This window comes from Miscanthus floridulus, chromosome 10, assembly GCF_019320115.1.
Source record: "Miscanthus floridulus cultivar M001 chromosome 10, ASM1932011v1, whole genome shotgun sequence".
NCBI lineage: Eukaryota > Viridiplantae > Streptophyta > Magnoliopsida > Poales > Poaceae > Miscanthus > Miscanthus floridulus.
The window spans coordinates 69,587,683-69,609,882 of record NC_089589.1 but is presented as its reverse complement, the minus strand read 5'-3'; the positions used below and the strand labels follow the sequence as shown (position 1 = coordinate 69,609,882).

At 41.6% G+C, this 22,200-nt stretch overlaps 2 protein-coding genes across 2 annotated transcripts; one reads left to right on the top strand and one right to left on the bottom strand.

Annotated features, from left to right (window-relative positions):
* Positions 1-3,314: 3,314 nt before the first annotated feature.
* Positions 3,315-6,473, bottom strand: LOC136486714 (probable beta-D-xylosidase 7). Its single transcript, XM_066483677.1, has 4 exons — positions 5,993-6,473; positions 5,112-5,581; positions 4,892-4,989; positions 3,315-4,781 (listed from the first exon to the last, which is right to left on the bottom strand). The coding sequence occupies exons 1-4, from the start codon at positions 6,461-6,463 to the stop codon at positions 3,430-3,432; spliced, it is 2,391 nt and encodes a 796-aa protein (XP_066339774.1). The 5' UTR covers positions 6,464-6,473; the 3' UTR covers positions 3,315-3,429.
* Positions 6,474-14,318: 7,845 nt separating this feature from the next.
* LOC136485117 (uncharacterized) lies at positions 14,319-17,183 on the top strand. Its single transcript, XM_066482064.1, has 8 exons — positions 14,319-14,411; positions 14,725-15,051; positions 15,302-15,444; positions 15,558-15,710; positions 15,803-16,483; positions 16,577-16,748; positions 16,836-16,952; positions 17,057-17,183. Exons 2-5 carry the CDS (start codon positions 14,799-14,801, stop codon positions 15,923-15,925), a joined length of 672 nt encoding a protein of 223 aa, XP_066338161.1. The 5' UTR covers positions 14,319-14,411; positions 14,725-14,798; the 3' UTR covers positions 15,926-16,483; positions 16,577-16,748; positions 16,836-16,952; positions 17,057-17,183.
* Positions 17,184-22,200: the final 5,017 nt, after the last annotated feature.

Sequence of the window (22,200 nt, the reverse complement as noted above, 5' to 3'; positions counted from 1 at the left end):
CTTGATCTTCTCCACCTAGCCACATGACACCATGTATGTCTCAATATATAATGAGCTCCTTCATCACAACTAGTTGAGCTTTGTAACCAATCCAAGCTAGTCCACCACCATGGCTCAAGTTGCCCACACTAGTATACCTGTGTACAAATCACCTATGTACCTCAACATAAACAAATATTAGTCTACTTAGGTTTTCACTCAATTACCAAAACCAAATAAGGACCTTTCGAAAAACAAATGCAAAACACACCACAGATGTTCAGCGCACCACAATGGTGAAAACTTGTTAAAACAATTTACAGCACAAACTCTTAGGAAAGTCAACACCTTCAAACAAACCAACATAGTGAAACCCTCATAACAAAACAAGCGCGTGCAAAGATGACTACCCTCGTACCAAAACAAACCCTCGCACAAAAATAGTAGCAGTGATAGGTTGTGGGAACAAATGAGACGAGTGGGCAGAGTCGGCCACCTACCATGCATATATATAGAGACCTAAGCCCTCTCACATGACCCAGCGGATGCGGCACGAGCATGACAACCAAAAAAACTTGGTCCACACGGAAACGTAATCTATTCCTCGAAGAATGCTTCCACAAGCACACCTTGGGCCTAGAGCCAGTGACCAAAATCAGTTGGGGCATCACTTGGGTTGGGGACCCTTGGGCGGGAGCTGCGCTCGCACCTTATTGTTCTTACATTGTGTTGTCCCATCAAGCTGGCCTAAACCCATGAGGGGCTACTATTGGGGGAACGCCATTCACGCGCCACCCCACCCTCACTTCGGCCTAGGCCGGACCCTCGCCTGCTCCTGGCCCCGCTTTGCCACAAAGCACTGATGCGCCGTCTTGTCACCAACAAGGACCTTTGACTATGACTCGGGAGCCAACATCACCTAGTCAGGCCTGGGCTTTAGGACACCTTCGTGGACTTACCCCTCGCCGCCTTGCAAAAGCTTCCGACAAGGGGTACCTTGATCTTCTATTTTTGTAGGGCTGATCACAGCCCTTGAGGCCCCGACGGTTGGAGAAGACCCTTGCAGCGCTAGCATGATCGCCATTACAGGGAAGATGGAGAACCATGGTGCCCTCAAGCAGAGCCCTCAGTGGTGTTAGAAGAGTGGTTCGGGGCGAGGGGTCAAATGTCCATAGTGCACCCACGTCGATGTAAGAAGACCTCTGGCCATGCTGGAGGTGATTGTATTTTCCCTTGCCCACGTATATGGCCTATAAATACCCGGGGACACTACTGCATTAGATGATGAATTAATGGCTATTTACTCCTAAATTTATTGTGTCCCCATCCAATTTTGTCTGCACATCCTTCATGTGTTTCTCCTTACTCACCTATAGGGCACCCTCGACCACCTCCATGCTGATCTCCAGCGAGGGTAGGGGGCAGAGCGAAGCTCCCCACAGATAATCAGCACTCAGTTGAGCACTCACCCGCACAGCCGGTAGAAGCCAAGTCATGAGGTGTTGTGTGTTTTGTACTATGTGGAAGTTGCTTTTCTTCAAAGAAGTTGTGTCCTTTCCACCTCTATGATTGGATTTTAGCTTTTGTGGTAGCAAAAGCAGTTTTGGAAGCTAACAAAAGGAACCTTAACGTGCATGAAGCAATTGATGAACATAGTCTAGATAAGTTGTTACAGAGTAATTGAGTCATATTCGCTATCTTTTACCTTCTGCTTTTCTCCACCAGTTTCATGGATTTTGACCCAATGCCTGAAATATTAGTTGAAGGACTAAGTTGGCTAGGCAAATCTCGAGATTGACAAGTCACCACACACGCATCGACGTCATCAGGCACATTATCTACCACTATAAGAATAGTATCATTAAATTCTAGAATAAATTCAAGAAAATGTGAGCACCATGTCATGTCGAGGACTTGAACCCATGTGGCCAGTTTCCACAACAAGGAACCCAACCAGTTAAGTTATGCATAGTTCGCTTATGTACTGTTGTTTGGTACAACCTCTAGTAAAAAATACCAAACATTTTGATTTTGTATGGTCTTTGATGGATACTTTTTCATCACTTGCTAAGTAGTTATTCTATAAAATATTCTTAAGAACCCTCGAATATAAGAGATTTGGCACATAGTTTTAATACAAAGCTACATATATAACTTACATGTTTCCAAACTAAATAATGTACTAATAATTGATGTTTCTAGTATTCAAAGTTGGGCCATCTTGAAGGACACAATTTTGAATTAAGGAATCATAATATATCAACAGCATGTGGCCAATATATATTATCGATACCGATGGTTAAGTTTCCAATATCGAAACTAATAACACATATAAATTACTTTGTAATATGGATTTTGAATGATTGGTTTCAAATATAATCATAAGCATTATTTATTTGTTATTAGAGGGAGTAAGAGCATCCCTAGGAGTTTGATATAATTTACTTGATAAACTAATAGATCTAGCAAGTTAACAGAAGGAATAGCAACTTTAAATTTTGTTCTTCTCCAACAGTCTCCTATAATAACTTTCTAAACGATTTTGCATGGGAACCCCAAATTATTTCTAACTAACCAAACCTTTTTGATAGTTTCTTTGTCTCTTACCGTTTTCTCATCTGGAATCCTTTATTTTTTTAATTTATGCATGCATCCAATTTACTGTGATCTTCCGAGAAAAACACTAGATATATTGTTCTTCTCGACTGCGGAAACTTACGAGTTGAAGAGGATTCTTGGCAACTTTTTATTTGTAAAAGAAGCTTTTTTACTAAACTGTTGGAGGACACTTTCTTCTTTTTACGAAAATATTAAAATAGGTTGTTGTTTTACAAAACTTGACGCTCTAAGAGCATCTCCAAGAGTTTCCAAAATCCACTCCTAATCTTGATTTTTTTTGCAAGATTGAAAAAACCTGCTCTCCAACAACTCTCTATCTCAACTCTCAATCTTTTCACACTTGGAAAAATCGACCTGAACGTGCGGAAATATACACGCGCCTATCGATAGGCCAATCTGGAGGTGAAAGGATATGAGGAAGAATAAGAAGTAGGAGAGGGTTTCCAATGCAAAATGTGCAAGAGAGAAGGAAAATACAAAAATGGTTAGGATGATTTGGAAATTGTTCGGGATTCCTGATGCAAAATTATCTTTTATATTTTAGGAGCATGATTTTAGAAATTGTTGGAGAAACTCAATAAATATGCTTTGAACATTTTTTAACCATTTGAAAAACTCATTGATTTGCCAATTGATTTTTCTAGGGATTGTTGGAGATGCTCTAAGGCTAAGATGGTGAGGATGTTTTCTGGAGAACTTTCTTGGAAACGTATAACTAACGTTATTTGTGGCATTAGAATAATAAATAAAGTGATAAATCACACTAGGAAACAATTACACCGTATAAGACCTATATATATATTCTTATTTTCCGGAAAGAAAAAAAAAATCTCATGCCCCAAAACTAATCTCCAGCTCATGCTTGCCAGCCTTGAGGAAATGTGACCCTTTATCGATCACCTTTCTGCCGTCCTCCCTCACCCGGCTGAAATGCTCACACGGGCTCACCTCAAACCTCAGGTTCACCTTCTCCCCTGCCTTGATGTGCTGGCTCTGGAACCCGATCAGCTGCCTCGTTGGTCGGCCGTCGGTCGCGTTCGGCCACCGGAGGAACATGAGCTCCGTGTGCTTCCCATCCATTGGCCCGTGATTCTGCACCTTGACCACTGCCAAGAACTTGAGCTGATCGCATACCTCGTCACCGATGTAGTCGACGTGGTAGCTCAAGTTGTCCTCGGTCGTCGCTGCGAGGCCAGGGGCAGCGAGTAGGCTCGTGTTGTGTGCCGGGTTCTTGCGGCCGGTGACTACCCTGTGAGAGAACTTGGAGTAGCTGAGGCCGTAGCCGAACTTATAGATGGTCTTGCCATTGTAGAACCGGTAAGTCCGGCCGGGGTAGCCGCCCGCGGCGCGCATCCGCATGTCCGTCATGGGGATCCTCGTGAACTCCTCCGGGTACCACGTGTTCGGCAGCTTCCCACTGGGGTTCTTCTCACCGAAGAGGACTTTGGCAATGGCGAGGCCGCCAGCCTGGCCAGGGTAGCCGGCCCACAGGATGGCGCCGATCTTGGGGTTCGCCTGGGCGAACGTGATGTCCACCGGGCCGCCAGTGAGGAGCACCAAGATCACTGGCCGCTTCGCTGCGTTGGCGACAGCGGTGATCAAGCTCTGCTGGTTACCCGGAAGGAGAAGTGTCGTCCTGTCCTTCCCTTCGCTCTCCTGCTCCTGGCTCAGTCCCATGAACAGGATGACGGCATCCGACGAGCTCGCCAGCGCGGTCGCCTGGGGCGTCGCGGCGACGTTGCAGGCCGCCTTGTTGCACCCGGCCAGGAACTTGACGTTCTTGACGTAGCCCTGGATCCCCTGGAGAGGCGTGGTCGGCGCGCACGGTGGGCCCCAGTAGTTGCCGATGAGGGCGAGAACGTCGTTGGCGTTGTGGCCGATGACGGCGGCAGAGTTGACCGCCCCTCGTTTGAGGGGTAGGACGCCCGCGCTGTTCTTGAGTAAGACAATGCCGTCCAGCGCCGCCTCGAGCGCTAGGTTCTTGTGCTCCTGCGTGCAGATGTGGGCGGCTCCGAGGTTGCCGTACACGTTGGTCTTGGGGTCGCCGTCGAAGTGCCCCAGCCGCATGCGGGTGGTGAAGAGGTTCTTGACGGCCTTGTCTACGTCCTGCTGCGTCAGCTTCCCCTTCTGTATCGCGGCCATGGCGTACTGCTGGATGTAGGGACCGCAGTCAATGTCCAATCCTACAAGTTGTCCGTGCATGGGATCGAATTAATGAACTCAGCGATTGCCATTTGTCACTTGAAAGCGTTAAATTCCACAGGTGACGAAGATCAAAGTGACGACGACATACCGGCTTTGAGCGTGGCCGCGACGGTGTCCTCCGCCGTCGGGCGATAGAACTGTGAGTTGCGCATGATGGCCACCGCGTCGCAGTCCGCGGCGACATACCTTCATCAGGCAAAAAAAAGACCATGAGATGAGATGAGAAAGAAGCTCGGTGGACCTGAACGAGCTCCGTCCTCGCCGCGAAATGTAAGGCAGTTGTGAGCGACACCGAGACGACGACTCACCCGTCGAGTCCCCAGATCCCCCTGAAGGTCTTGGTGAGCAGGTCGGCGTTGGCGCAGGACGGCACGCCATTGACGACCGTGTAGGCGCACATGACGCAGCTGGCCTTCCCATCGACCACGCAGCTCCGGAACGGCGGGTTGAAGGTGTCCGCCAGGTCCTGGACCGTCACGGTGGCCTTGAAGCTGTACCGCGACACGCCCTTCCAGTCCTCCAGGTCGTACGCCGTGGCGTGCTTGCAGCAAGCCGAGGTCTGCAGCACCGGCGGCACGGACTTGGTGTTGCTGCTGCTGCCCTGCAGGCCCCGGACGAAGGCCGCGCCGTACCGGCTGGCCACCGCGGGGTCCTCGCCGGGGGTCTCCTGGCCGCGGCCCCACCGCGGGTCCCGGAAGATGTTCACGTTCGGGGACCACATGGTGAGCCCCTCCGCCTGTCCGATGTTGTAGAATGCCCGAGCCTCCTTGCCGGTCGCCTGCGTACGCGTACGTCGTCGATCCACTCATGTCAGTTCACGTGGCCGGCAAATTAATCATTTTATTTTAGTGTTTGTGCACAACAAATACATATGGATGGATGCTTGCAACGCACTCTTGGTGACAACATGCTGAGTAACTTTAATTATGCAAGCTCTTGGTGAACAACTCATACCAAGAGTAGTTCACAAGCATTAGTGTTGTGCCGATCTAAAGACACTACTAGTGTTGCTTTTGACACCATTTATTTTATCATTCAGCCTAATCGCGGATCGAAGCAAATGAAAAACAGCTGAAATGCGGTGACCAAATCGCATGGAAGACGTTCCATAATCCATACATTGGCACGCGCACCGTCATGAGTGTGTGCGTCATGCCCATGTCGTGCGCCGTTGTCACACGTCTTGTACCTGGCCGATGCGGAACCAGAGGTTGTCGTTGAAGGACGCAGCGGTGTGCAGCACCTGCGGGAAGCTGGTGGCGGAGCGCACGCCCTGGTCCATGTGGATCCCCTTGCCGGAGATGGCCACCCCGTGCAGGGCCTCGTTCCACCACTTGTACGAGGGGACGCCCAGCCGGGGCACCCCGTTCGCGATGTCCCCGAGCTGCGACGCCTTCTCCGCGGGCGTCATCCGCGACACTAGGTCCGCCGCGCGCTGCCCGGCAGGGAGCTTCGTGTTGCAGAACGGTAACCCCTTCGATGGCGACGACGGGCCGCACGAGAAGGGTGGTGCCCCGGCCCCGGCCACTCTCATCAGCAGCGCCGGGACCAGGAGGAGCAGTACTGCCGGTAGCGCTGCCATGACGGGGTTTCTGCGGTGGTGTGTGGAGGAGGAGGTGGTGGAGGGAGTAGTCAGGTGGTGAAGAGATGCATGATCCATCCGACGTGAGTGTGTGAGAGGCCAGGGGTGGCGGGATTGTGCTTAAATACACCATCTGGGTCAACAGGACCGAGCTGAGCCTCATGTCGCTCACTGGTGGTGTTTGCGTGTGATGCACTATAAGCTAGGCTATTATTAGTAGCCATCAAGGGGAATCGCAGGTTAAGCATGCAAGTAATGCGTTGCTGTTTCCATTTCGCGACTTGGATTCAATGGAGATCAATCATGTGCGCGTGCTGAGGTATGTTGGTTCGTAGTAGCTAGTAGTATAACTGCATATCTAACTAATCTCGCGGTCTCCAAACCTAACATTTGAAATAACTAAATCAGTACGTGTATTCCAATGTAATAATCGCGTCATCATTGTAGCATTTCAAGTAACTGTTTTCAGATTAATAATTTTGAATTTACTAGCAGTGGTGGAACTTTGAAATTAAGTTTGATGAGTACATGTGGATTCTTCTTGAAGATCAGACAAAAGAGAACACAGGGAGTACGTAATTGTTGATCTACACGCATGCATTGTCTTCGTGTCGGACGGAAGTCTTGCTAATTGGGGATTGCTTAAACGGATGAGACATGGGAGTTATTACAGGTACAGTAGAAGTCTGAATCTTTGATAATAACTAAATGAAAGCATCAATGGACTGTCGACAGATATGGCCGAGATACTGCACGATCTGTGTGTTGCGGAACGATTCGTGTAGCTGCTACGGTGTGATCTGGTGGTACACCTAACGAGGGAGGTGAGGAAGATCGGGAGATAACGAGTTGGTGTTCAATCCGGCCGGTCCACAATGGTACTGACATGCTAGATATATGATGTTAGAGAGCGACAACCTGTCAAAAACCAAAAAAAATTATATTTCAACTAAAATGTTTGTCATAGTTATGTTTCTGAATTCTGATATTTTAATTTGTTTTTATAACAATTCTGATAATTTGTTGAACTGCGACGTAAGCAATCATTGAACTTTATGTGTACTTGATGAGAACATTGTTGTTGGTTACTTGGGCTTCTACAGATGGCTCAAAACTTTGGGTCGTTTTACACAAGTTTAAATAGTATTTTAAATTGGGATGTATTCAAGGCAAGTAAGAGCATCTCAAAGAATTCTCAATAAAGTCTCACGATCTAGGATTTTTGGCAAAATTAGGAAAAAAAACTCATCTCCAACAATTCCTAATCCCACCGCCCAATTTTTTCGGGATTGCTATCTGTTGCCCGTGTGTTTGTTTCGTTGGCAGCACACGAATTTTTGCCGCGTTCATCTGGCGATGGAGGGTTGGGAGCGCTGGTTTTGGTTGAGAGTGAGGTGGCCTTTCGTTGTTTGGCTGATGCGTGGGTCCCACTGCTACTGTTTGTATTTTGGAAGTCGCGCCGGGTATCCGATGGGTCGCATGGCTCCCCCATTTCTCTCGCTCACATCCCCATTTCTCTCGTTCACATCGCCGGGTAGCCGAGGGGTCGCGTCCCATTTCTCTCGCTCACATCGCGGCGACGGCAACCCTCTCCCTCCAGGCGCGGTGACCAGGCGGTGTATCGGCGGCAGCAGCGCCTCGTCCTGTTGATCTGCTCGGTGACCTGTCGACTAGCTGCTTCCCGGTGCGCTGGAGGCGATTTGATCGGCGGAAGCGGCAGTTGCTCCCGCTCGTTCTTCTTCGTCTCGGATTCGTTGTTGAGGTTCGTAGTCGATCCCGTTTCTGTGTTGGTAAGATTTGGATTCCGTTCCGATTTGGTTTAGGGTTTAGGGTTTTTTTGGGTTGTGTTTGTCAATTCGGTTGCGGTAGCGGATGTGGTTGAGGATTAGGTTGCAGCCGAATCCTCTCCGCATCGCACGGTGGCGCTGGCAGGAGGTGGGTGGGTTGGAGGTTGTCCGCGGCAGGGAACGGGTGGGGAGGAGTTGTGGGTGGGGGCGCTTTCCTTGCGCTTCACTTCCCACAGTGCTATGGTGCCTCGCTCAGGCGGTGGGTGGGGCGAAGCTTCTTCGTCCTGCATTCCGATGAGCTTTGGGTTGTGTTTGTAGATCTCGTTTTGATGCATTGCTTGTTGTAGATCTCGTTTTGATGCATTGCTTGTTGTTGTCTGTCGATGAGCGGATGCGGGCTCTGTGTGGGTGAGGTTCGAATGCGTCTAGGGTTTGTTCTGTTAGTCCTTGTTAGGGTTTGGTTTGGTTTGCGGGCTCTGTGTAGATCTCATTTTTTGGTGAACTTGTTAATTAGGGTTTGGTTTGATGGATTGTTCTTTTGTGTTGTTGGGTTTTGTTTGATGTTTATGAGTTATTGAACTCATGATTCAATCAGATTCAGTTCTTTTGTGTTATTTCCTCTGTTGCATACAACGTTCAGTACACTCTGTTGTAGTTTCAGTATGTCTATTTAGTGCTTTTAGTAGAATGTATTAGTCTCAGTGTGTGGCATCATCACTGTCTGTTCATTTGTTGTTCTTGCTCTTTTAGGTAGTGAAGATTTAGGTTGAATCTACGATGTGTGTTTTTATCTCAATCAGTTCCTCCATGCTAATGTGTCCTTTATTTTCAGGTTTTGTGTGCACCACAGATTGAAGCATTGCCAGCTTTTAGGCTGTTCTTCCCTAGGTTTGTATACATCATGTGTCATCCTTTTTTTGTGACCTTTTATATCTGTGATTGGTTTCATTGTTGTACATCAAGCTTGTTGATGGCTAGTTGACATCCTAATTTTTTGTTGATGGCTAGTAACCCTAGCTTGCAGAGATCCAAGGCTTGGAGGAGGGTACCCACTGAAGGCTGTCAGCAAGGTAATAATATTGTAGCGAGTCCTATCATTTCTGTGTCTTGTATGTTTGTATGTTTTTAGTTGTCCCTTTTCAATTTCTATCAATTTCACAAGAGACTTGAATTAAGGTGATTCAGGACTGCATGCTTATTACGGCCAAACTGATGATTTGTCCCAATGTTAAAATGATGATTTGTCTTGTTAGATCTACATGAGGATAAATTGCATTGCACTGTACCTAGGCCAAACAGGTAGCCTTGTTATGGCTTACAGGAATTTTTGTAGTGTCTATGATCATGGATGAAATTAGCTGTTTGTGTGTTAAAACTGCAGAATTGCTGTCCTTTTCTTGATGCAAAGATATCCAAATGGGCCAGTGCGTGCACTTCATGAAAGCTTTTTGCATGTCTGTTATAGTCATATTGACATGATTTTTTATCAAGTAATTATGATATTGACATGATTTTTGAACTTCTGTCTTTGGTCCAAGAATTGAAGTAGGATAGGCTGTTAATTCAGCAACTATAAATGTAATTCATGATATCAAAGTCATGAATGAATTCAACAACTTTACATTTCTGATTCGGTAGGATGCTTATCATCCAGTATCTTTTTTTGTCATTTCTTTTAAAGTGCCTGTTTGATTATATACTTCTTTTTACTGACATTCCATATGGTCCCTTGGTAAGATTGTATACATCAATTTTCAGTTGCCTCTATTCTTGTTAACATTGGTTGTCCCTAAAGCAAACTGCATTAGAATTCTACTGAACTATGATTTTATTCTATTACTTTATTTAGAAGCACCATTTTCTTGATTGCACATTTATTAGTAGTAAATTGCACACTTCAACTACTGCAATTACGGTGTGTAACATGTGCAATATCTGTTCTTGGAGCATGCAATTTTAGTTAACTTGGAGCATGCAATTGTTCTTGCTTTAGGGCATCGATATTCTTCTGGATAGGGCTATTTGGGACTGGACAGTACATTTTTAAGGAGTGCATCTCATTTCTATTGTACAACATTGCGGTCTGACATAGATGATGCAATATTTGTAGTTCCCAGTGAAACACATTGATTTATTATTTTCATCTTTGATCAGTTTGAGTTTAGATGGATAGGCACATGCGGAGCTCTTCATGTCCCCCTGTTATTCAATCGTCAGCTCCTCGCGTTGAAAGGGAACCTATTTTAGTAGAGTTGCCTTTGAAAGACGACGAGGTCTGTGCTATCTGCTTAGGTGTCTTAGATATCAGAAAAGAGGACGATGACGAAGCTGCTTTAGAGGCTGCCATGGAGACACTGAGGGTGCTGCCTTGTATGCATGTCTTCCACAAGATATGCATTTTTGAGTGGCTTGGTAGCGATAAGTCGTGCCCTCTGTGCCGATATAGGTATCCTAGTGTAAACGATGGTGATGATGTTGAGTTGTAGTTTGGTTAGTTGATATTATAAGTATTGGTTTTTTTATGAATACCAGCTATTGCTGGCTTGTAATTATTATATTGAACTATGATATATAATATATTTGGCTCTAGTTATTCCAGTGATCTTGGAGTTTCAGGTTATTTTTTCAGGAAGGCTCTCAGTTATTTTTTTATTTGTTCTATAAGCGTCCAATTACTTTTCGAGCTAGTTGTTTTGCTTCTTCTTTTATTGGCTACAGCTAGCAATGAGGTCATTAACCAATTTTTTTTGTTATGTTATGTAGCCATGGATGATGATTTATTTCTTTCTGATGGTGATTCTAGATATGGTGAGAGTGAGGATGACTTTGCTATGAAGTCTGAAGAAGAATTCTATGAATGTTGGCGAGGTACTAAGTTCACTTGATTTTGTTTTGTTTGTGCACTTGTGTATTATAATAATATGATATATGTTGTTGCCTTTTTTAGGATCAAAATCCCACAGATGATGATATTGATACTGCTGAGATGCTGAAGACTTTCAAGCATGTGCAGGAAGCTTTATCTAGAGTATGTTCTGAAATTTGTGTGGTGAAGATTCATGTATTTAAATTGTAGCGCGGTTGTCATCCTAGGCACTTCGTGTGCTATTCTGTTTCCTGTTTTTTTTGTACTATACTTCTGTGGGTTGTTTCCCCTCTTAATGAAACACATGCATAACACATTCTTTAAAAAATGTGCTTTATATCAGCAAAAGTTAGCTCAATCTAACGCATAGTGAAGGTTGTTTTAAAGTACTCTTTTGGGGCATAAGCATTAGTTGATTTTGTCTGTCATTGATTAACAAGTAGGAAAATTAAGCACTAATACCAAATACTAAAGTTGAACACGGGGAGTTCCAGGGGGTGTCAGAATATCAATTGTGCACACATGCCACATGATCCCTGCACAGCAAATATCAGAAATATTTAGATTAACAAGTATTTTTTCTTACAAGTTTTCTAAGTTTGTTGGCAACAAAGGGAAATCAAGACGGTCTGGCGTCCGGGTGCATTCTGGAAAGGTAAATTCAGTACCTAACTAATCTTCTTTTTTGTTTGTCACCATGTTTACTAAATTCAGTAGCTTAACTGGAATTTTTATATTATTTTTTTGCATCGGTTTTCAGATTAACAGAACTATCAGAGGTAGGGGTAAAGGGAAATCAAGTGCTGCTGCAAGTACATCAGAGAGAGCATCCTCTAGGTTCAATAGTAAGTATTTTGGAGAGATAATTATGAAATTAGATGAGCGTAAGAAGAAGATTATTCGGGATCACGGTTTCGGTACCTTGCTGGAGTATGATGGTTGTTCTGCACCTAGAGGCTTTGTGCAGTGGATAGCAGATCAAGTTGATTTGAATTGCTGTGACATAGTTGTTGGAGGGAAAGTGATCCTATTTTCTGCAGAGGCAGTTCATCTTTTCTTAGGCCTTCCAATAGGTGGTGAAGACATTAGGGAAAATCATAATGACTCTGCAAAGACCAAGTTTCTTTCTGAAATCGATGAGGCTTCTCTGCCTCTGATCAAGACCTTTGGCGAGAAGTTGTTAGGTGACACTTTGTCAGATGATGATGTGTTTCGGTACTTTATGGTTGTTGCTTTGTCCACTTTTCTGTGTGCAAACTCTAGTACTCTTCCCAGCCCGCAGTACCTTGGTGCTTTGATTGGTGTATCTAAGGTGAAAGAATGGGATTGGTCCAAGTTTGTGTTTGATTGGCTGTTTGCTTTCGATTTCAAACTATAGAAAGAAGAATAGAAGCACTATTGGTGGCTGCAGATATTTTCTTGCTGTAAGTGTTTCTGTATTCTGTTGTTTGTCTTGGATATGTACCCTATTTTAGTGATGTCTTTGAAATCTTTTGTAGGCTTATTATCTTGATTTTGTCAACTTTGGAAAACATAATGAGCTCCCCCCAAATCTGCCAAGGATCCTCTGTTGGAAGGGCTCGATGATTAACAAATATGCTTCTTATGATCGTGTGTCTGGTGAGAAGTATGGAAAGCGCCCGGTAAGTCTTGGTTTGAGGTTTTATAAGTGTTGTCATGTTTGTTTTGTTCTTGTTTAGATTACTGACTGACTAACTGTAATTTTTTGTGTAGGTCAAATCTATTGAGGAAACTTGTTATGCTGAATCTTTGTTACCGGTTGATGCTTGTGCTTCTTTTAGGGATTCTCTGTATACTGATTGTAGATTATTTGATGAACAAGTAGGTGCCTTGTTCAGTATGTTCATGAGTATTTCATTTAGTTTAATATTTGTGTGGTTTAGTTCATTGCTATTTTAATATGCAGAATCCGCAATTTTTGCCATTTTAAATTACTATTAATTTGACATGACAGGACAATGAAGCTTTGTGTGGCATTTTCCAAGAACATCACACAGCACATGGTTTCAGGAGCCCTGATAAACTTGTCATCTCAATGTTCCAAGTACATGAAAAACCGTCATGGTCGTGTAGTTGATGATGATCCACTGCCTGAGAATTCTGCTGCCAGAATCCCTTCTCCAGCCAATGTTAGTCACAAAGATGATGATGCAATGGCTCATGAATTTGAAGCCCCAATGCCTGCTGCTTCAACTCATACCATTGTGGAAGATGTTTGGGATACCACATTGCCTGCTGCTGGTGTATTTAATGTGGAAGTTGTTGATCCCACAATGGCTGCTGCTACTAAAAATAATGATGAAGAAGTTTCTGTGACTGAAAAAGTTGATTCAGATAGTGCATACAATGTTTTTGGTAGTGACAATTGTGGTGTTTCTCAGGCAACTGTAATTATTTCTTCCAATAACTCATCAGCTCAAGGTACATAAAGTGTTTTTTGTAGCATTTTTTAGCATTGAGTTAACTTTGTATCTCTTGTTCATACTCTTATGAATATTTTTGAGGTGCAGATTCAGGTAGAAGGAAGAGGAAGAGGAAAAACTATGCGTCACAAACTTCCACTCCTGATAGTGTAGCTTCTAGGACTCGATATGGACTATCTCAAGGTCTTGGAAAATCCCCTCTCAGTTGCAGAAAAGATGATTATGTTGAGGTCAATGTTTCTACATCTTATTCATTTTCCTTTTGTTTTGTATTTTCTAAATTGATGGATCATGTGCATTCAAAATTTTCCTTTTGTTTTGACATGCTTTTTACTGTAAATGGACATTTGACAACACCAGTGCCCCATTAGATTATATGTATTTATTTGGTTTAAAAAATAGAACAAGTGCTAATCCAATGTACTACTTACAGCCATAACTAAACAAGTAGCTTAGAGTTATACTTCTCAACATTTCACTACTGCTGTGCATGAAACTATCTGAATCCTGTTGCATTGCTGTAGTATTTCTGTTGTCAGAAACTCTCTGAATATAGTTATACAGCTGCTATGTCTGAAACTCTCAATTTTTCAATCCTTTACAAGTTTGCTATTTGCTGTTGTTGCATTGATGTAGTATTTCGTGTGTTTAATACCATGAAGGGTTCTTGCTACTGCATACTGTAGCAAAGTTGTAGGTGCACCAGTCTGTTTGATTGTATTTGTAGATAATATGTATTGTGACAAAGTTGAAGGGTTCTTGCTACTGCATATTATTATTAGCAGTAAATAATATGTATTTGTGAATTTTAGGCAAGTGTACTGGATCATGCTAGAATTGGAGGTACAAAGGATAATGTTGTACTTGTTGAAGAAGCCCAAATATTAGCTTCTAAAGCTAGAACCAAACATCAGAAGCTTGAACTAAAAGTGAGTTTCTGTGTTTTGCTATTTTTTTCTGTGTGTGCACCTCACAAATTTTTATTTTCAGCTCTATTTTCGAACACCATAAGGCTGTGTATCGCCTCTATCCATCAGTGTTCGATTTTATTTCAGTTTAGTATGTAAAGCACTAGGTTTAGTTTAGATCACATTGGTTTACTGGATTATTGCTTGGATCTTTTTTGTGTGTATTTGCGTCTAGGTTTAGTTCAGATCACATTCAGTTTATTTTAGTTCAATTTTATTTCAGTTCAAGTATTTTTTGTTTTTTGTTGGAGCTGACTAAATTGTCATTGTTCAGGTAGGTGAAAGAACTAGTGGAGCTGCTAGACCCTCGACCGATACGATTGAGAACACTCCAGGTTTGTCCTGCTGATGAAAAAATGTTTAACAAAATCTATGATACAAACAAGACACATGTTTGAGCATGGTCTCTGTGCAGGAGATGCGTCTAGTAGAAGGAATCCTATTGGTTCTCTGAATCAGAGTGATCAAGGTCTTTGTGCAGTGAAGAATGTCCAAAATGCTTCTAGTCCTAATTTGCATGTTTCAGACCCAAAAACAATTCCCTGCCATTCAAAAGAAACTCAACTGGCTGAAAATACAACTCCTGCTTTGGATCGTACTGGTTAGTACCTATTTCTAGATTGCACATTTGTTAGCAGTAAATCGAAGATTTGAAATACTGCAATTATGGTATTTGACATGTGCAATATCTGTTCTTTGTCACCTGTAAGTTTGAACCTTCTTTACCAATTTAGTATTTGATAAAGCAGGGAAAGCACCTGTTCAGAAACCTTGTATGAAGAATAATGCTCCCTACTTTAATAGTCCTAGCATGCCATCTTTTAGAATGTTTGATGATGAGGATGATTTAGGAAATTATGTTGAAGATCCTAAACTGAGGCGTCCTGTCGGTCCAGTATCTGGTACAGCTTGTACTTCAGATGATAATCTTCAAAGAGAAGCCCGAGTGCTACCTTCTAAAGCTCCAACTACACATCAGAATGTCCAACTAAATGTGAGTTTTGTATTTTCTGTGTTTTTTTTGTTTGAAGTCATAGAACAAAAAAAAGAGTTTCTTGTAACTTGTCTTATTGTACTAACACTTGAGTTACTTTCACTCTTTGATAGGTTCAATCCGAGAGCAGCTTCTACTTCCAATTTTGCCCTGCATCAGATGGTTGGACGTTTGTTGACCGGATGAGGTCTAATCCATTTGGTGGAGGCGGTAATGTGAGCAATCAGGAAACTGTTCAGACCGAAAGAAATGACAATGTTGAAACTGTAAGCTTGTTTATTAGATTGGATCAATTTTGTATTGTGACATATCTTGTGACCTCTTTTCTGTAACTAATATCGTAGTTTTTCTTGATTAGGACCTTGTGCGAATGGAGTCTTTACCTTTTACTGAGACTCCTGAAGAATCAATTGCTCCTGTTCCTCTAGCTGCAATCAGCCCTTCTGGAGTACACATTGACATTGTAAAATGGGATTTGTAGTTTTATCAATTTGGAACAATTTGTTAGTAGTTGGGGCTGCTCTCAGTCATGTAATAGCTAGTACAAGTGCTCTCAGTCATGTAGTATCGATACTCTAGTGTACCTTAGCGGTACTAGTGGTGTATATATAGACAATGAAGGCAATAGAAGCATTTCTATTGTCCCATTCTTTATACCTCTATTATGTCAATTTTAAATCAGACATAATAGAGGTACCTATTATGTCAATTTTTAGTTTATGATTTTCGAACAACTTTATGTTTTTTTCTTGATTTTGCAGGCACCTACACCTCTTCCATCCCATCGAAGTGGGACTTCTGTTTCTGCAAAAAGTATGGGAAGCAATGGTTTATCAGACAACTCTGAGTCCTTTTCAAACCAAGGTCCTTGGTACTCTTCTAGTGCAAAGTTGGCTGTTCATCGTCCTAGGAGGACAGTGATCCCAAGCAAATACAAGTTGAGCCCTTATATGATGCCTCATTCGAAGATAACAGTCTCCAGACTTGAAACTGACATATATGAGGTTGTTTTGAAGATGGCAGAAACTGAACATTCCAAGTAAGTTTTCAATGTTTACAACGTCCTTACCGTTTTCACCACTCTTGAGTAGACTTGAATCAAGTAATTATGAATTGTTTTCATTTGTCTCAGTCTTGCAGTAATCGATTATGGACAAGTGGTTGTGAAATTAAGTGCACTTGCAAGTTCTCTTAAGCCTCAAGGAAAGGTCCATTACTTTGTAGTGAATGCTTTGTGCAGATTGTTATTCCATAGGAAACACCCTAAGAATTCTTACAAGCATTATTTCTTCTCTAAAGTTGGTGTAAGTGTCATTTGTTTCTCTTTTTTTTCTCAATTACATGTGGTAACTATATCAAATAAAATAATATTGACCAATCTGTTTTTGTAGGACTATTTTATTGGAAATCACGGTCCTAATGATAGCAAGGAGAAGGAGCTATATGATAATGCAGTGAAATGCTTTAAGGGTGCTGGTCGTGCAAGGTCATTAGCAAACAGCCAATATGTGAGTAACACATTCTTTTAATTTTTTAAGCTTTAGCACATATGTTGTGTGCATTGCAGTTGTGCTAATAATCCCTTCCTTTTCATTTTGGGTTATTTTGTCAGCTTTATTTTCCAATTCTCTTCCATGATCGGTGGTATGTGGTTGTTGTGTATATCACTCGAAGATTGATTGTAATCTTGGATTCCTGTACTCTACATTTTGGAGCAGACTCACATTTCCATAAAGCTGTCCTGTGATGAATTTGTAAGTGGCAGCAGCACATGGATTCACATCATTTTGTTTGAATGCAATGTGAAATTTTGTTCAAATAAGAAAAAATATATATCTGCACTCTAATTATTTCCTCTACCTGCTTTTAGATACCAAACTTGACCACAGTCTGGAGTGAAGTTGTTCAAATTGACTTTGGGTTCCATGGATATGAAGTAATCTATGCAGATGTACCTCAGCAGACTGAGAAGTAGGTAGTGTACAGTCTTTTTTTTAGATCATATCATTTTGTGTGGTGCTTATAATATTATGTCTTGTCTTTCTCATATCTTTGTTTAGCTTTAGCAATGATAGTGGTATCTTTGCGATGAAGAATCTAGAGCTTTGGGAGCTAAATGTCTATTTGATGGACAAGTTTTGTGAAGCTGATATTGGGCATCTTCGTATCAAGTACATCAATGACATGATTTTCAATGAATACAATAGTTCTGAAGATGGTCGATCTAAAGTGATGAAATATGATGCTGAGGTAGTACTAGTTGCAATGTCACTTTGTGTATTGTTCCATCATGTACTCAATTGATTTTTGTTTCTAATATTTTTTTCTCAGGTCTACGAACAGTACTATAAGAGAGCATGACCTGCGTGTTGTGTTTGGATCTTGTGTTTAGGTTCCTGTCATGTAGTGTGTAGGTTCATGCTATGAGTGCATGGTACTTTGTAAAGAAGCAGCTACGTTGATGAGAATAGTTGGTGCTTGAAATGGTTGTAAATATTAATCTACAGTCAAGAGGCTAAACTAAAGTGGATGATAATATTTGGTTGGATGGTTTGTTTGGATGCTTGATGTTAACTATTTTTTGAACCATTATTCTAAGTTTATGTTCTTCTTTGTTTGTTTGTTATTTTTGTCCACTATGTGTCAGTGTAGTAACCTTTGATAGCGAAGACAAGGACAAGCTTGAGATTTGTGGAGGTCCCTCTTGTTCTTCTAAAGATGATGTCTGATCCGGTTAGTGTGTGCTTTCTCTGTTATTGTGTGCTCCAAATTGTCTCTTGTGACTTGTTTGTGCTAACACATCTTGAAATCTGTTAATTGTGATTTGTGTCAACACACACCGCCATGCTCGGCGCTGTCCCAGAGCGCTACTCATGGACTGGAGGAGAGATTGGGTTTGACACCTACTTCTCCATGGCCAGGGGCAATGCCACTGTCCCTGCTATGGAGATGACCAAGTGGTTCGACACCAACTAGTAAGTCCTTTGCCTGCTACTAATGGTAATTTCAGTTTCAGATTTTGTATTGAATATTTTTCTGACAAACTTTGTTCTACTTTTACAGCCATTTTATTGTCCCTGAATTGGGCCCTAACACCAAGTTCTCCTACACTTCTCACAAGGCTGTTAACGAATACAAGGTGGCTAAGGCGGTACGATACACTCATTGTATTTCTGTTATCTCAGTTTAATGTGCTAACCTATTCTCCTAATGTTAATTTCCTACTTGTGTACTTGATTGTCTGATGGTTGCTAATACATTTGTATTTCTTTTGATATCATAATTACCCGATAAAGTCATTTGATAGTTTAGCATGCTGGCTTCAGCTAATTGAACCTCAAACTAGTAGCTGATGGTTTTGGATAGCTGGGCTATCTTGTGGCTGTTGTAGTAGAATATCATGGAACTCACATCTTTTAACTCTATTATACTATACAAGAAAGCTGTGTTTAGTATCCATTTATTGATTGCACATTTATAAGTAGTAAATTGCAATAAGCTATAATGGAAATTGCAAGTATCGGGCACCGCAATTGTAATTCTGAGCGTATGCAATATGCTGGCGTTGAACTATTTGCCTCCTTGTCCTTTGTTTATTGTGATTTGTGCTAGCACACACCTGTATTTTTGTCTTTGTCCTTCCATAGAAAAAAAATTGTTTTTGTGATTTGTGTAACACATTTGAAATATTTGTCTTTGTTTTTCTGTAGTAAAAATTAGTATTCTGTTTATTATGATTGTGCCAGCACACACCTAGGACCTTCCTTGTTCTAAAATGTAGCTAATAATGGCATAAATGATCCTGTGATTTCAAATAGATGTTCCCCATCTCTTTGTTTTGCAGACTAACTCTTAAATATTAAGTCTTAAGTCACCACAGTCACCATTTGTCTTTATACACAAAACCAACTCTTAAGTCTTACCTTCTATTTTTGCAGACTATGTGAGGGTGCTGAACTATTGGACCTTATTTTGGCCAAGTAAGGAGGCAGATCATGTAAGGACTGTACCTTTTTCGTTCCTAGAAGTTCCTGTACTAGCTATTTGGTCACTACTTCCTGTGTCAGCACTCAGTAATATAAGTTTACTAGTTTTTGGGGTGGCGATTTTGCTAAGGCTAGCATTTTTGTAGATGTATTTGCTAGCTCTGATGTGTTTGGCAGCTGCATTTTGTTTTTCAGGTAGACTATATGTTTTTTGTAGGTACACTTTATGATTATATCTGCAGATCTGTTGTACTGGTTTCTTTTGTTTGTTGCCTTTTTTATTTTTCATGTTAGTGGAATGGTGGGGTCTCGTGTGTTGGTTAGGCCCACTTGCTAACTTTATTTTTTTGGAGCTATTTTTGGTGCTGTCTGTAGATCTTGTTTTGCATGCAGTGCTTGTTCATCTGTCAGTGATTTTGTCATTTTTGTGCTAGTTGATCTATATATTCTGCTAGTATGTCTGAATAAGTGAAGGCTAAGTAAATCTGGAAAGTTTTCATCAAATTCTCATTTAAAATTTGTGTAATCTCTTGTGGTGAGACTAATTCACTAGTTACTCTGTTGGTTGCATGCAGGAGAATGTACTTGCTCCCATCTGAAAAAGAACCGAGCTGAAGAGATAGAGGTGACAGGCACTTCAGTTGTCGAACACAAGCTCACAACCATCAGCTAGTGCCGCTGCAAAATTACTTGAAGCCATCCAAATATTGATCTTGGTCAGTCCCTATGCTTCTTTCGTTTGCCTATATTTGTTACACCATTTGTAGGTGCTTACTACATCCAATCTATATATTTGTCCCCCAAATTTTGTGTGTGTGGTTAATGGAGGAGAATGGATAATACTTTATCTATATTCATGACAAGCAGCCAACTCCCAACAGTGTATGATGTCATCAAGTTCAATTATTTGGCTTGGTTGTTACTATTCTTCTTGTTGGTTTCTAAATAAATATGAGCATCCTGTCAACTATCGACTGTGTTTGATACTCTGTATTTTCTAAGATAACATTCATAAGTGTTTTCTGATGAAGATTCTAATTGGGTGCGAACAGCGCAGGGGTTTTTCTTGTCTGTTCTGCTTGAAGCTAAAACAACAACATTTTGGTGTGTTCAGTATATTAGGCTTATTCAGACCATGACAATGATAGGATAGAAATCATCTTTAGTTGTTTTGTTGTGCTACAGTTGAAGGAAATTTGAAAATTTATGAATTGTCAATTATTGGCAACCCTCAAGGGTCAGTTTTTGTTTAATACTATAATTATTTTTGGGGCTTATTGTAGCCTGCTCTACTATGCCTTGTTCCTGGTGTTGTCGGTTTCGTCGCTATTCCCTGTCTGTGGTATGGAGAGGTGAAACAGGTCAGATTCTGAATACTTACTCAGGCACCTTATGACCCTTTCATCTGTACATTTGGGTAACTGTACTTATCACTCTATCTGTACTACTTGGAGTTTCACAATTGCAATCACCGATAATATAAATTGCAGATATTGGGCACTGCAATTGTAGTTCTTAGCATATGTAATTTTAGATCTAGGCATAATTTAATTTAATGTCTGTAACATCATGCTCATTACATAAATACATAAATATGTTGGCTACTTAAATTTTGCTTCTATCTACTGATCATCGTGAATTGCTGCATGTCTTTGATCACCGTGTCCTTAGTGTGGTGTGGCTTCGGGATCAGTGCTACCATTTGATGTTTCCTTCCTCTTCTTTCTTTTTGGCTTCACCGGGGAGCCTACAAAACATTATTAGTTCACATAAATAAGAATTTTTGCATTTGGATTCAAATTCTATTTGTATGTTCCTTAAATTTTATACCTGCACTGTCTGTGTCATTTGTTTTCTTCTTTTCTTCTTTTCTGCTGCCACCAGTTTCTTCTTTATTTCTTCTATATGTGTCTTCATTCTGATAGGTTTAGGTGGCCTTCCCTTTCTCTGAATTCTTTCTGGATCATCTATTTCAGTCTGTGGATCTCCAGCTTGTGCTGCTATAGTTTGTCCTTCTTCATTTCCTTGCTGGTCATTTTGTGCTTCACCTATTTGCTGAGCACATAGCATTCTATCTAAATTGATTTCCATCTTAGTCGAATTCTGCCATAAGGTATTCCATGGCTTTTTCATTTTTTGATCCTTTTGAATTCAGTATTGTTGATCTCCTGGATAATATGTTGAATCTCAACAATGAGCTTGTTTCAAGTGTTTCTTCTTCTTGTCTTTCAACATGTACCTTCATATCCTTTTTTCTCCACCTGTCTAAGAAGTATTTGTCTGGAATTGTGCTGATTTCCTTTTCAATGACTATTTTCAGGATATGAGAGCAGAGTATGCCATCTTTGCTGAATTTTGCACATATGCAGGTAAATTCTTCTTCTCCTTGTGTTAGTTCAGTGTTTACTGTATATCTCCTGAACCTATGAACCTCCTGAATCTGGTTACTTTTTTGCCACACCTCAAATGTTTTTCCATCTTTAGTTTCCCTGTAGTTCAGCCTTGATGTTGCCTTCAGTTGTAGCTGAAACTTTTTGAATATGTTTCTGTTGTATAGCTGTTGTGCCTGCTGCTCTATTCTGTAGCCGAATATAAATTCCTTTGGCCTTTTCTGCTTGCTATAGCTGTCCTCTAGCCTTTCTGCTCGATTTATGGTATGAACAATCCGATTGTACTCTTTCAGAAAGCTGATGATACTATAGGTTGGCCCTACATTGTCTTTGAACCTCGCATTTGTTGCCTCACTCCTGGATGTGGTCTGTATGAAAGG